The 13,072-nt window shown below is 38.7% G+C and overlaps 1 protein-coding gene across 1 annotated transcript in view; it reads left to right on the forward strand.

The window, feature by feature from the left end:
* Positions 1–9,831, forward strand: part of STK39 (serine/threonine kinase 39) — an 88,686-nt gene extending 78,855 nt beyond the window's left edge. Inside the window, 2 exon segments of the mRNA XM_065751106.1 lie at positions 4,593–4,657; positions 9,183–9,831. Of these exon segments, the coding sequence (XP_065607178.1) occupies positions 4,593–4,657; positions 9,183–9,257 (140 nt within the window). The 3' untranslated portion in view covers positions 9,258–9,831.
* Positions 9,832–13,072: the final 3,241 nt, after the last annotated feature.

A 13,072-nucleotide genomic window follows, 5' to 3' on the forward strand; every position in this document is an offset into this window, starting at 1 on the left:
TCATAGCAAGGTTCTCAGATTGTCAGATAGTGCTGATTGCAGGCTACAGTGATAATCGACTGTGAATTTCAGAAGTACAGTGTCTACGGCATGACTTCAGAGTACTTCAATGAAAATGGCTTTGTCAATTTAAACTGCAGTCACACGTAAAGTAGAATCCAGAGATGAGTTTTAAAATGTCCCCACTTTTCAAATAGCTTAAGCATCAGTGGAGAGAATGATTCTTCCCTCCTCAGTGCTACTGTCCTCTCTAAAAACTCCTATGTTAAGCCTGTTCTCATCTGATGGAGAGTGTTACTGTATTAAACTGACTTTGTTCACTAACTTGCAAAAAAAATAAAATTTGTTGGGAGTGTGGAAGAGAAGTAGTGAGAGAGAGAGATGGTTATTTTCCTCCCTTTTCCCTTAGATTTCCAAAAGCGTTTGCAGATGTGGTTGGCTTCATCTGCATTTAATAATATTAGGCTCAATTTTTGTATCAAAGAAAAATGAAAACTTCTTGTAACCTTATTTGGGAGGGTTACTGATTAGCATAGTAAATTGTTTTCCTCAATGAAAGGAGACAAAATTGAGTAGCTGGGGCCACTTAAGAAATACTTTTTTTTTTTCTTTTTTGCTTGATGCAATCCCTAGCCCCGAATAGGGATGAACAGTAACAGCATCTGTTTGTGTGTGAGAATATTGTTTATTGTTGTGAGCATATCTGATAGGAATTTCTAGGTGTGTATCAAGACATAACATACTTAAGAATCCAAATTGCATAGGTTTAATAATAGTCCTAAACTTCTGGAGGTAAATATGCAATAATATTATTTAATGCAACAAATAGCTTAATTTAATTTCATTAGAAGTCGGCTGAGTTTTCCCTTCTAGAGTGTGTTGTTTAACTTTCGTTTTTGTAACCTTGAGAATGTCATCTCCGTAGTTAAGATGGCATCTCAAACTTTCTGGGCAAGTAACTGGAAGCCCTGCAAGCTGGTTGTCAGGAAGCATTTTCAGCTGCTTGGATGGCTCCTGCTGCCTGTGCTTCAGGCTCTATTTCTGAAGGAAAATAACTAAACTAGAGATGCGGTGGACACCTGTGGTTTTGGCATTACTGCTATTTCTTTGTTGCTATTTACATCAGGCACTGAAAGTTTCCATTTATCAGTTGAGTCCATATCTTCAAGCTATTTAGCACTGGGCATGCCTCTCTATCTGAGTACTTATTGAAATGCCTAGAACCATTGGCTTACACTATGACACAAAGGATCGTCATAACCTCTTAAAAAACAAACCGTATTTTTAGTTTCCTGAAATGCAGGAAGACTGAAGTATTAAAATTCAGACTGTTGGCTCTAATTGTTGGCCTTGTGCTCTCGGTAAGGACAAGACACCTACCAAGAGGAAGACAGGGAGTTAGAAAAAGGAATAAGCTAGTAACAGGACTGTGTGGTTTTGCTAGGCAACTGTGCATGTATTTCATTCTTGGTTGATGTTGGTGACTTGGATTTTCAGATATTGCAGGAAGAGACAGCTTTTGGGGGGATTTTCATTCATGGTGGCTTGGTAGAATAGTATTAATTACGTTATTCTGGCAAACTCATTTTTATAGCCATTCTATAAAAGCCAGAAAATATATAACACCAAAAGTCACTAGTGAAACACTAGTTTTGCTTGAGCAATGCTGAATGTATATAATTGAAATTGAAAAGATAACACTTTAAAAGACTGTGGGTGTTCCTATTTTTATGTGAATTTTTATTCTAATATTATGGAATCAGTGCAGGTCTTCTCTTTTTCAAGCATATCCTGAGAACATCTGGCATCACTCCCTTAAAATCCTTCTTATCTTCTGTTTGATTAAACACTTTGCACTCAAATTGTCACCCAACAGAGAAGCAAAGATAAAGGGAATTTCATATTCTTGCATGCAATGCCTTTCCAGCATTTTATATGTAAAAGGTTTTGGCTTGAATTCATATTGAAAGTAGAGACAAACGTACAGAAAACTTTAAATGTTGACATTAAATGAGCATTATTCTATAAAAAGCAGTTTTATTTAAGAATGTCACCCATCTAAATTATCACTTCTTTTGGTTAGGGATTTTAATAAAGATAAGTAAATAGAATTAACTATTTACATATATTGATAGTTTATCTTATACAGTTTCTGCTTTGAAAATTTGAATTTCTTCCCTTGGGAAGAACCAGCAGGAAGGAGTTGCACTTTTTAAGATTTTGGTGCTACTTGTGGAGTCCTCAGCACATTTTCCCCCTGTGTGATAGTTTATAAAAACACTTCCTGATAAACTGGACAATATGTGCAAATGTAGGAAGGGTAACTTTCCCTAAAGGCAGGTGGCAGTTCATGCACTCGGGCAAAGTAGCCAAGCAGCATGCTGACTTGCCGTAGTCATCCCACAGCTGGATTATGTTGAATGAACAGCTACTCCTCTTTAAGACAAGTGCCCGTTTGAAGCTCATCATTTTATAATAGGTGAAGTTAGGAGTCTTTGGACTTGAGAGATTTAAGACCTTATGTGTTTATAGCTCTGTATCTGTTTTGATGAAGTTAGCTAACAAAAGCTGAAGAATTTCTTTCTTTGTCTATTTTAAATGTTCTAGGGTGCCTTGAATAAGACAAAACCTCTACTAAATAAGATCATGCATTCAAGAGATTTTGAAGACTTACGAACTTGGAGATATTGTAGTGTGGTTTCAGGAGATCTCAGAAAGAATGCTTTTTTTTTTGGTGTGATATTCTTCTGTAGTTTCTCAAATATTAATTGTAACATAAAACATTATCTGTATTTGCATGTGTTTTGCTAGGTAGGAGGTATTGCAGTAAAAAATGACTTACTGATTGTGTAAGTGATTTGTGTGATTAATACGAAAAACATTTGTAATGACTAGAATAAAGAAGATTATGAATAACAAAGCTTTAAAATTGGAAAGACGTTCTATCGTAATGACTGTAGTTGAGTTCATTTAACTGTGGAGGTTAATTATTTGTACTTTCCAAGAAATGTTCTGTACAGAATGTACCTTGTGCTAATTTCTTAAGATGGTTTTTGATTTCAAACATCTCTTCATCTCCAGTTGAATTTTACAAGTCTACAAACAGTACTCTGGGCCATCTCAACGATACAGAGAAAATGAGATCCCCAAAATTTTGGTCTGCATTTATTTGCAATAGAGCTTATGCTGGTGTACTTGTTTACCATGGAGATAGAGACCCCCAGCCAAATACTGTATTTCCCTACACGAGGCTAAATTCTGTTCTGCTATGTGCACTAAAGTGAAAACTGTTCTCACTGTGGTGTTAGAAGCACTAGAAGAGGTAGGAACCTGAATTTGATGTGTGATGCATGCTTCAAATGTGCGTGTGGCAGTAGTACCTTCAACTTGCACATCGGTTTGCTGCAGTCTTATTTTCCACCTTAGAAAATCTGTGGCAAATATTTACAGAGAACATCTGCCTTATGATACTTACCAATTCAGTCTACTAAGAAAGCTATTCTACTTAACATGTGTTTATTTCCTGTCTCAATAGTTCAGCAAAACGTGAAGTCTCTTTCTCACATTGATGTCTAGTTAATGATGTCTTGAGCTCATCGGTCAATTTTGAACAGAAGCATTCCAGTTATTCAGTCTGAACTCAGCTCAGGATCTAGCATGAAGCTGGGGAACAAGTTTAGCAAACCTGCAGCTGAAGGCAGCCAAATTTTTGATTAGGATTAATGTTAACAACATTGTATATAAAAAATATATAAATAAAAATTGCAATCATAAAAATTAACACTACAATTTAAAATGGGAGTTAGGCACTTACATACAAAAAGGGTTTGTTATTTTCCTCCCTCCTTTTCTGTTCTCTTGATCTCTAGATTTAGTTAGTGTCTACTGCTGTTACACTGCCAACCTTGGTCAAGCTTACTGGGAGAGCAGTTCAAAGATCAGCTTTTTGGGTTTTTTTTATCGCCCTTATTTTAGCTGTATTTTTTCTGCTGGTTCAGGGATCTGTTACAGACTGCTAGGATTCTGTATGGATACTATTACCAGCACAGATAAGGGTCAGAAGCATAAACATACAGCCAGGAGAAGCAGCTCCAGGAACAGAAATGCTCTCATATTAAAGAAGATAAGGCCAGGTTCACTTTCTCCTCTATCCTAGAATCCTGTGCTGATGGAGGCTCAGGTTATTACCAGAACTGCAATGTAAGTCTTGACAGCTGTGATTCCACTTATCCTTTGCTACTTGCCTACAACTTTCCTCGCACTTGCCAGGTTGTTGAGCAATCTTACAGGGTAGACTAGGCTGAAAATTAAGTTTGAGTTTTTGCTATCACTTGGTTCTCAGTCTGACTTTTTTCTCTGACTCAATTCTCGTAGGCATAAAATAACAGCAAAAGAGAGGGGACAGGTTTATGGCAGTCTGACCACCCTCTGACATCAACATTGCAACCAGAGAGTAATTAAATGATTCATGTGCTAATGTACAGACATGTATGTATGTGTAATTAAGATGATAATCCAGCATGAATATGAGGTCTGATGCTATATTGAATGCAATTTTCTGTAAATCATTTTCTTCATACTTTATTTTACAGTTGCTGCTAACTTACAGAAGATTGTAGATGATCCAAAGGCCTTGAAAACATTGACTTTTAAGTTGGTAAGTGAGAGTTCCTACATGCAGCTTCAGAAACAGAAATGTTCTTGTATTAAAGAACAGCCTGTTGATTCTTTCTCGAATAGTTTGAAATGCTGTGCCAACCATTTAGCAAAAACACAAAAACTTTTTCTGGTCTTCTCTATATCAGCTGAACACTGTCATAAGAAACTATTCCTAAAGTTTTGACCTTATAATGTTTGAACAAAGCTTCCTGCCTGGAACAGTAATTCCTCTGACTGCCTGATGGTGATAGCATCTATATTCTTATGCCCTTTCTCATTTTCCTCTCTCTCTCCTAATGTATTTTTAACCAGTTGGATTCCGTCATCCAACGAAGTTGTCAAAGGTTATTAACTACATGTGAATTTAATGAAACTTCTGGCTTCAACAAGGTGGAGAAGGAACACAACAAGAGTTAAGGAGAAATTCTTATAGAGCAATTGCATGTGAACTTAAATATTACTTAGAGAAACAGAACAGAGAGTGTGTAAACTTCTGCGAGGAAAACTTTTAGCTGCAGTTACTTATGCACAGAGCAGAGCCACTGAGCAGCTGTGCTGCACAACTGAATCAGCAAGCAGGAGAAACACTTGTTCACCAATTCATAGAATATCCTGAGTTGGAAGGGACAGCCACAGGGATCATTTAGTCCATCTTCTGGCTCCTCACAGGACCACTCAAAATTGAAACTGCATTTCTGAGAGCTTTGTCCAAATAATTCCTGAACTGTGGCTGGTGTGGTGCCCAGACCGCTGCCCTGGGGAGCCTGTTTCAGTGTTCAGTTTGTGTAACAATTTCCTTACTGAATGTGGGCAGTCCTCAGTGAAGGAATCACGGAACTGTAGGGGTTGGAAGGGTCCTATAGAGATCATCTAGTCCAACCACCCTGCCAAAGCAGGCTCCCTAGACCAGTTTGTACAGGTAGGCATCCAGGCCGGTCTTGAACGTCTCCAGAGAATAAGACTCCACTTACCATGTGTAAGGGAAATGGTTTTTAGATAATCAGAGAAAGAAACAAACTAATTATTGTAACATTAGTTCAATCTTTATTTTGTCTCATTTTCAGCTATTTTGTTGAATATGTTTGTTGACAGATGAGATTACTGAAATTACTGTGTGTGTGAGAGGACATAAAAGCAATTTTGACAGGATATTAGGGTCATATACAGTGATGTAGCTCCATAACTTTGCAGGGGGAGGGAGGTTCATTCACGTCACTTCTGAGGACACTGTTCCAACTCCACTTCTACCAGCACCTACCAGCATTTCAGTTAAATGCAGGTCACCCTTTCCACTGCTCTCTTGTCCTTAGTTCTTCCCATCAACCTTCTTTCAACTGAGAATCCACAATTAAAAGTTAATCTATATATCATATCAAACGACAGTTTTATGCCTGTGACGGTTTTGAGGAGCACATTTTGCTTTGGACTATGGGTCCCAATTTTGGTTGATTTTGATGCCATCCTGATGGACCTAATTTAAAATTAATGGCTTAACATTCCAAAAACTTAGAACAGATGTGCTGTGTTTGTTTCTGTGTCTTCTAAAATCAAGTTGAAAAATATGGATATCTAAAGCTGTTGAAAGATTAGCCCTGTAAATACCAAACTCTTGCCAATTAGCTTTCAGCGCTCCTTGCTGAGAGTGACTCAGACACATGTGAAAGTCTAGACTGAGTGTCTACTAGATAAGTAGGTCTCCAGAATCATAGCTTTGTTTATAAAAGCTGCTGCTTCTTATGGGCTGTGGAGAGCCATTTTTAGAGTAAGTGACCTAGTTGTTGATAATGTATTAATTCAAGATTGCTCTTCCTGTGTCATTTTTAAAATATAGATTTGAGCAGTTTTAACTGATTAAATGATTTAGCTTCATTTTTCTTCTACACAGTCAAGTAAAGTCGTCAGAACGCATGTGTTTCCTTTTAGTAAGGGATCACTGTGTGGGACATGTAACTCAAATGGCCCTTACAATCTAAATATAACTTAAAGGCTGATGCTTCGTTTGTTCCAGATGATCTATTTTTGTTGTCTAAACATCTGACTTTGGCTTTATTATTCAGCTGATGGCATCTCAGGAAGACCATTTAGAAACACAGACATACCAGAGGCTGCATAGTAGTACACAGAGTTGTTTTTAATTCACGCTCTTAATTTAATATTCCATAGTGTCCAGTTAATGTTTGTATATGCTGAAAACAAAACCAAAAAAATCTGATTTAGGATGGGATATTTCTGTGCTTCAGCTGGATTTATTACTTAAGTGCTGGGGAGCAGTCAGCGTCACGTATTTCAGATTTCAGTGAGAGAACAGTCCAAGACTTTAGCGAGAACAAAATTAATAGACAGTTCTAATCCAATGTCTCTTTTTCTTCAAGTTCTCCTGCCTAGGTAACAGTTCCTGAGGTTAATTTTTAACCAGAGTTTTTCGCGACATTTTCAACCTACTTCCTGGGAAATGAACGTAACCACAAGAAGTATCTTAATTTATTCTTACCCTTGGTTTATTTAATTCAAGTTCAATTTCTAGCTGCTCCTGTGTAGTGGAGTTGCCTAGGAAAACAGTCATTTGTTTTTGTTACTTCTTAGCAAGATTTGAGAGCACTTGTATACACTTTGATTGCAACACATTTTCTTGGTAAATATTTCCTGGGGATTCAAAGACTAGATCTGGCTAATCCTATATCAAGAGAATTCAATTGAAAAGTGTTCTTCAGTCTAGGATTAGTTACTATTTGTGGACAAGATATCTGGTCAGTATCTCACTGCTTGCAGATTGCATTTTCTGGTGTAGTATTTCTGCACACATAACAAAGTATTTTAGTCTCCTGGGAAGCAAGAACTTATGTCTTAACCATTTTTGCCTTTAATTAACTTCTTTATTATTTTGGCAACAATTTAAGTGAGGTGTCTGAATAAGTCTGTTGTTAAGGTTTTATCTCCTTTTTGTGTATTTAAGTGCATCTTTGATCTTAAAATGATGCAGTTCTACAGAACGTATATGGAATTAAACTTCCTTTAGTTGTCTTGGCTAATTATGACTTTTTAGCATGATTCAGCTGTCTGCACTTAGGGAAGGCGGCTGCTTTATTACACAAATAATCTTGACAATACACTATATGACACTACATTATTATGTAGCATAATTAGCATTTTACATAAGGATTTTACAGCTAGAATGTAGAACGAAGTAAATACCAGCTCCTTTTATTGCGATAGTTTGCATACAAAATTCAAACTCCACTTAGTAAGTTTTAGTAAATTCCAACTAATAAAACATTGAGGTATCTTAATAATGACCAGTGGTGATGATCTAATACTTCAACCTGTTACTTCTCCGGGATAAGGCATCTTAAATTCCTTGTGAAGAGAGCACTTCAGGTCTGCCTGTAATAAAAGTAAATTTAAAGGAGTAGCTTGATGTAATGCTTCCATAAGTATCAAATAAGTTTATTTTTGGTTGTGAAACTCAGTGGATAATGTCTATTGGTGAACTTTGTGTGTATTTTCTGAGAATGCTTGTCCTGATATTGAAAACACTCAGACCAATTTCTGCTAAAATGTTCAGCTGCAGAAATTGTATTAGAGGGTCAAGAGTATTGGTATGGAGTGAACCAGTTGTGTTGACAGTTGTGGTTGGGATCTGCCAAAGAGTCTGAAGGCAATTTTAAAGTAATCAGTGATTACACACTTGATATAACTTCAAATTATTTACACATAGGTAAAGAACATATTAAAAATATATTTTCTGAGCTATGGAATCTGTATTTAAAAATCAAATTATTAAAATATTTTGTCTACATAGTGTGCGTTATTTTAAAGCAGACTTAAAGCAAGATATTCTTATATTCTTACTATTCTTATATTTGCAAACAAACAAACAAACAAAAAAAACCAAACAGGTTACTTGTGCCAGTTTACACTGCAACAGACATTAATAAAAATTCAGAATTTTACAACCTGTAGTACTAGATTATACAGTCAGAAAGGAGATGTTCTTCTGCAACCATTAGTATATTTACTCTTCATAGACTCCTTCAGTCTCATGTTTCAAAATTAATCGGATTAGTATTTCAAGCAAACTTGATTGCTGGGCTCCTAAGGGTTTTTCAGATATTTGGTGTTTATAGCACACCAGCAAAAGGAGGATTCTGTACATGTAGGTTATTTGCTCTCCACTAGTGAAAAGTGAAAACAGTATGCTCCAATGAAAAGCAAGTTAGGCTCTGGAAAGTTTGAGTTAAAGTTTAATTTTGGTCCTTAAGTGACCTTTTGGGATAGCTGCAGAAGGTGTTTTATTTCTCATTTGGTCATTTTCCAGCCTTTCCTTTCATCTTTTTAAAATACAGATTTAGCTAGAATGAAGGATGCATTTGACTGGTGCTGATGGAAAATACACCAAGCAGTCTGAGAGGTTTCCTTCAAGTAAGCTGTTTGCTCACTGGGTAGTAAAGGGAAACTGTAAAGTTGGACTGTCAAACACTACTTTTTTAATGTGATACACTAAACTTTTCTGTTTGTACTTGCAGGCCTCTGGCTGCGATGGCACTGAGATTCCTGATGAAGTGAAATTGATTGGGTTTGCTCAGTTAAGTGTCAGCTGATGTCTGTCCCTTGACCCCAAGCAAAGTTGTGAAATTGTGAAGAAGCCAGCTTAGATGCAAAGGAAAATTAATGCACCAAACACTGAGTTCTGCTTCATTCTCTAGCAATTCACAAAGTCAGAATGAGCAAAGCCCACAGCTACACCGCTGCTGCTAACATTCAAAATGCTATTAAATGTCTCTTAGCAGTTGATTTGGATTCCCCCTAAGTGAAAAGCCTGTGGAAGTGCACTCAGGTGGCTGTATTTATTGGTTACAAAAGGAATTTTATATCTTCTTTCCTAAATTTTTGAGTGATACTATTTTCCTGTACTTGTGAATGATAATACTGCCTCTGTTATGTTATATTTAGAAGGTAACATAAATATAAAAGTTGAGGATTACTAGCTGAACTTGAATTCTAGTTTTAAAACTGTGAATTTTATTTTTTCATATATTTATGCATTACACATCCTAGTAATAAGAAAACTATTGGACTTGATTACATGCTATTTGCAGTTAATCTTCCTTTATTTAAAAATGTTTCAGGTATATCTTTGTCATATTTGGTAACCTCTATGGTTGTTTTTTTTTTTTTTTTAAAGTCAAGTAGGTGTTAGCAAGCTTTGGTTGTGTCTAAAAACCAGTCCACAAACTGATCGTTAAGGGTGTGGGAGGTGCCTTGAAGACATTAATGTTTTAAGAATGTGCCTGAGGCTGCTAAAATTTAGAATAATCTCAATTTTTTAGAAGTACCATACATATGGTACTATATATATAATCTGAGCAAGGAGGAGTTATATGGTAGCAAAGGTGTTAGAGAATTTTGATTGTGCTTTATTGTGGAGTCTATGAACCACTTTAACAGCCATTGTTGTTAAAGTAGACTGCTTACTCTGCCCATCTCTGATTTGACTTGTCCTGAATAGAAACTGGTTTTATACCAGGTGATAAAAACTTGAACAGAATTGAAGCTTTACTTGAAATTCTGGAAAACACCAACGTGGAGTGAAAATAATAGGGCTTTGTGCAATGATTCAGTAATGATTTCAGTTAGAAAGAAAACACTTCTGATCCAAGTAGTCTTATGCTTAACCTGTGGCCTAGATGTTATGGAGCTAGTGAACTTTAGGAAGATTATAAAATCTGGAGGCGAGTTCCTTGGATGTTACAATTTAAACTACTTCCTAGCTATTCCTAGATAAACGGCAGCTCTTTAATGTACTAAAAACAGCAAATATATATTATTAAGAGAAGTTATTTATAATGCCTTGTCATAATCGTTGAGGTGTTCTAGAGCCATTTGCATATGACTCAGTGTAATTCCATTTCCATCCTCTTGTTTACATGATTACTCCAAGATGACTGCAAAGGATAAAAATAAAAGCATATTGCACAAACACAACTGAATTTGTGCACTCTGTGGATGTTTCTACTGCTGTGTGATGTTATAAATATTGGTGGCTTTTATTTAGCTGACGACGAGTGGCACCTGTGCAAAGGACGTAGCTCCCTGTGTTGTGAAGCAGAAAGGGAGAAAACACTGTCTGCTCATAGCACTTTGCTGTAGCCATTTCAAAGACTTTCAACTCCTGAAGTGTTTGTATTTCAGGAAATTATTCTGGGGTGGGATTTTTATCCTTGAGAAGTGTCAGCATCAGGGAGTAGAGGGAGGGAGCAGAACGGGGCCCAGGGCTGTGAGACCTGCTGCTTCAGGCCCGGCTAGGGCTGATGGCTGCAGCTGGGCCTTGCTGGGGGCAGTTAGGGCCGTCCCAAGGTGGCTGGTGCCCTCAGGAGCAGCTGTGTGGGAAGCCCCACGCCCAGGAGCAGGCTTTAGCAGTGGGCTGCGTGTGGAACAGTTGTCTGCTCCTGTGGAGCTGAGCCTGGCCTGCGGTGGCTGAAGAGAGCCAACAAAAGGTAAGTGAGCCTCTCCGCGACAAAAATTGTGTCTTTTCCTCCCTGTGAGGTGCTTTGTGGGTGCTGGTGTGGTGTCACGGACGATTTGCTTGGCATCTCTTAGGCGCCAGCCCCGCCACGGGCCTGGTACTGCGCTGAGGCGGCTGAGTGCTGGGCGGGGCCGCGGAGATGGGCGAGGCTGCCATGTAGCACAGCGGATTTGTAGCACAGCAGCAGCAGCATTTGTATCAAAGTGGGAGCGAGTCAGAAGGGCTCTTACGAGTGGAACAGCTTGTTACCTGCAGCCCTGAGGCTGCTCGGTGACTACCGGAGGGAGCTGTCTTTGGTTTCTTGCTGCTCGATTGTTTGTTTTGTTATGTACGTTAATGTATGCTTTTCCAAATGTTGCACCAGCATTGACAAACCCATCTGCAAGGTAGTTAGCTGCCTTTTTAGGCGCATGAATGAACACTCGGGGTAGCTTGTTGCTTTCACAGGTCTATAAATGAAGTCGGAATACATGAGCTGAGGAGGGTGGCCTGACTCTCACCAGCCGCCTCCATGGGGGAAAAGGGTGCTGCAGCGTGAGCAGCAACTGTCAGAAGTGCTGGTGGGCCGTGCTGGCTGCGGGAGGTATCTAAATGAGGAGTAGCGTAACTACTTTCATCAAAGCAGTCAGCAGTACTGTACCCAGATAAAGCTTCAGTTGTTGCTCACTTGTGGTCTGAAGCAGAAACATGCAAATGTTTTGCTTTGCTGAGCTTCCTTGGCTCAGTGAGACAGCAAATTCATGCAGCAGTGCTCTTTATCACAGCCGTGTTACTGCTGCTTTTTAATGTTTTTTTTTTGTTGCCACTGAGGTATTGTTAATGGAATGTAATCAAAATGGCCTGAGAAAAATGGCTGTTTAAGCCTAAAAGCCTTGAAGAATGAAGTTCAGAAGGAGAAAAAATACATAGCAAGTTGCAATAGAAGTATGGTACAAGTGAAGATGCACACCAAATCTAATAGGAATTAGCTTTGTGAATGTCTCATCCACACAGTGTAGGTAACAAAGGAAAAGAGAACCAGCACCTACTCACTTCTTCATGATTACATGGAGAAGATGAATACAGTTCTCACTTGTGGTATGGCATGAGTCCAAAGCTCTTACTCCGCTTGTGGCACAGTGGCATTGCTGGACATCCTTGGGCCAGCTGCTGCATGAGGCACCTGCCTACACTCAGAGGAGGTCTCTAATTAAGAGGTGAAGCTGGAGCAGGTGAGCTGCCACTTAGTGCTCTCTGAGACAAGGAAAACAGGGCTTAATTAAATGGCTTTAAATTTTTGTGGGGCCGATTACACGGTGCTGCTTGCTGCTGGGTACTGGCAGACTTTGTGGGCTGATGTCTGCCTATATAGCCAGGCCTGCTGTGCCCTCTGCTTTAGCACGAGGTGAGTAGCACCGAGATGGAAGTCAACAGAGGAGGTGAAGTACAGCTCTGTTATTTTGTTTTCAAAGTGTTAAAGAGGACACAAATGAACATACAATTTAGCATGAAAACAGGTCTGGGAATGACAGGTTTGTGCCTGCATAAAGGCGTGGGAGAAGAGGGACACTTCCAGCCTTTTCTCTTCTGGGATTCCAGTGTGGGCTGTGGGCCAGGAAAGCTGCCTCACACTCCCAGCAATATTTGCTTCTCAGGCAAAGAAAACAGGAGTGTGTCTGTCCTTCCTCTGGTAAGTACTGACCTCAGATTATCCCAGCAGCATGTACAGGGAGCTGTACACAAGCTGTGTGATACAGCTAGCAAGTTGTGATCATTGTTTTGGTTTTCTAGAAGTATTAAACATTTTGTTACCATTATTTCTGCTATAGACCTCCTCTCTGCCCTGCCCCAGAGCATTCTGCTTTATGACTGAGATTGCAAATATAAAGGGCAGCAGGTAAATTAGCCAGG

Source organism: Cyrtonyx montezumae, unplaced genomic scaffold (genome assembly GCF_038088225.1).
Source record: "Cyrtonyx montezumae isolate F1298 unplaced genomic scaffold, pur_monq_1.0 scaffold_7, whole genome shotgun sequence".
Taxonomy (NCBI): Eukaryota; Metazoa; Chordata; class Aves; order Galliformes; family Odontophoridae; genus Cyrtonyx; species Cyrtonyx montezumae.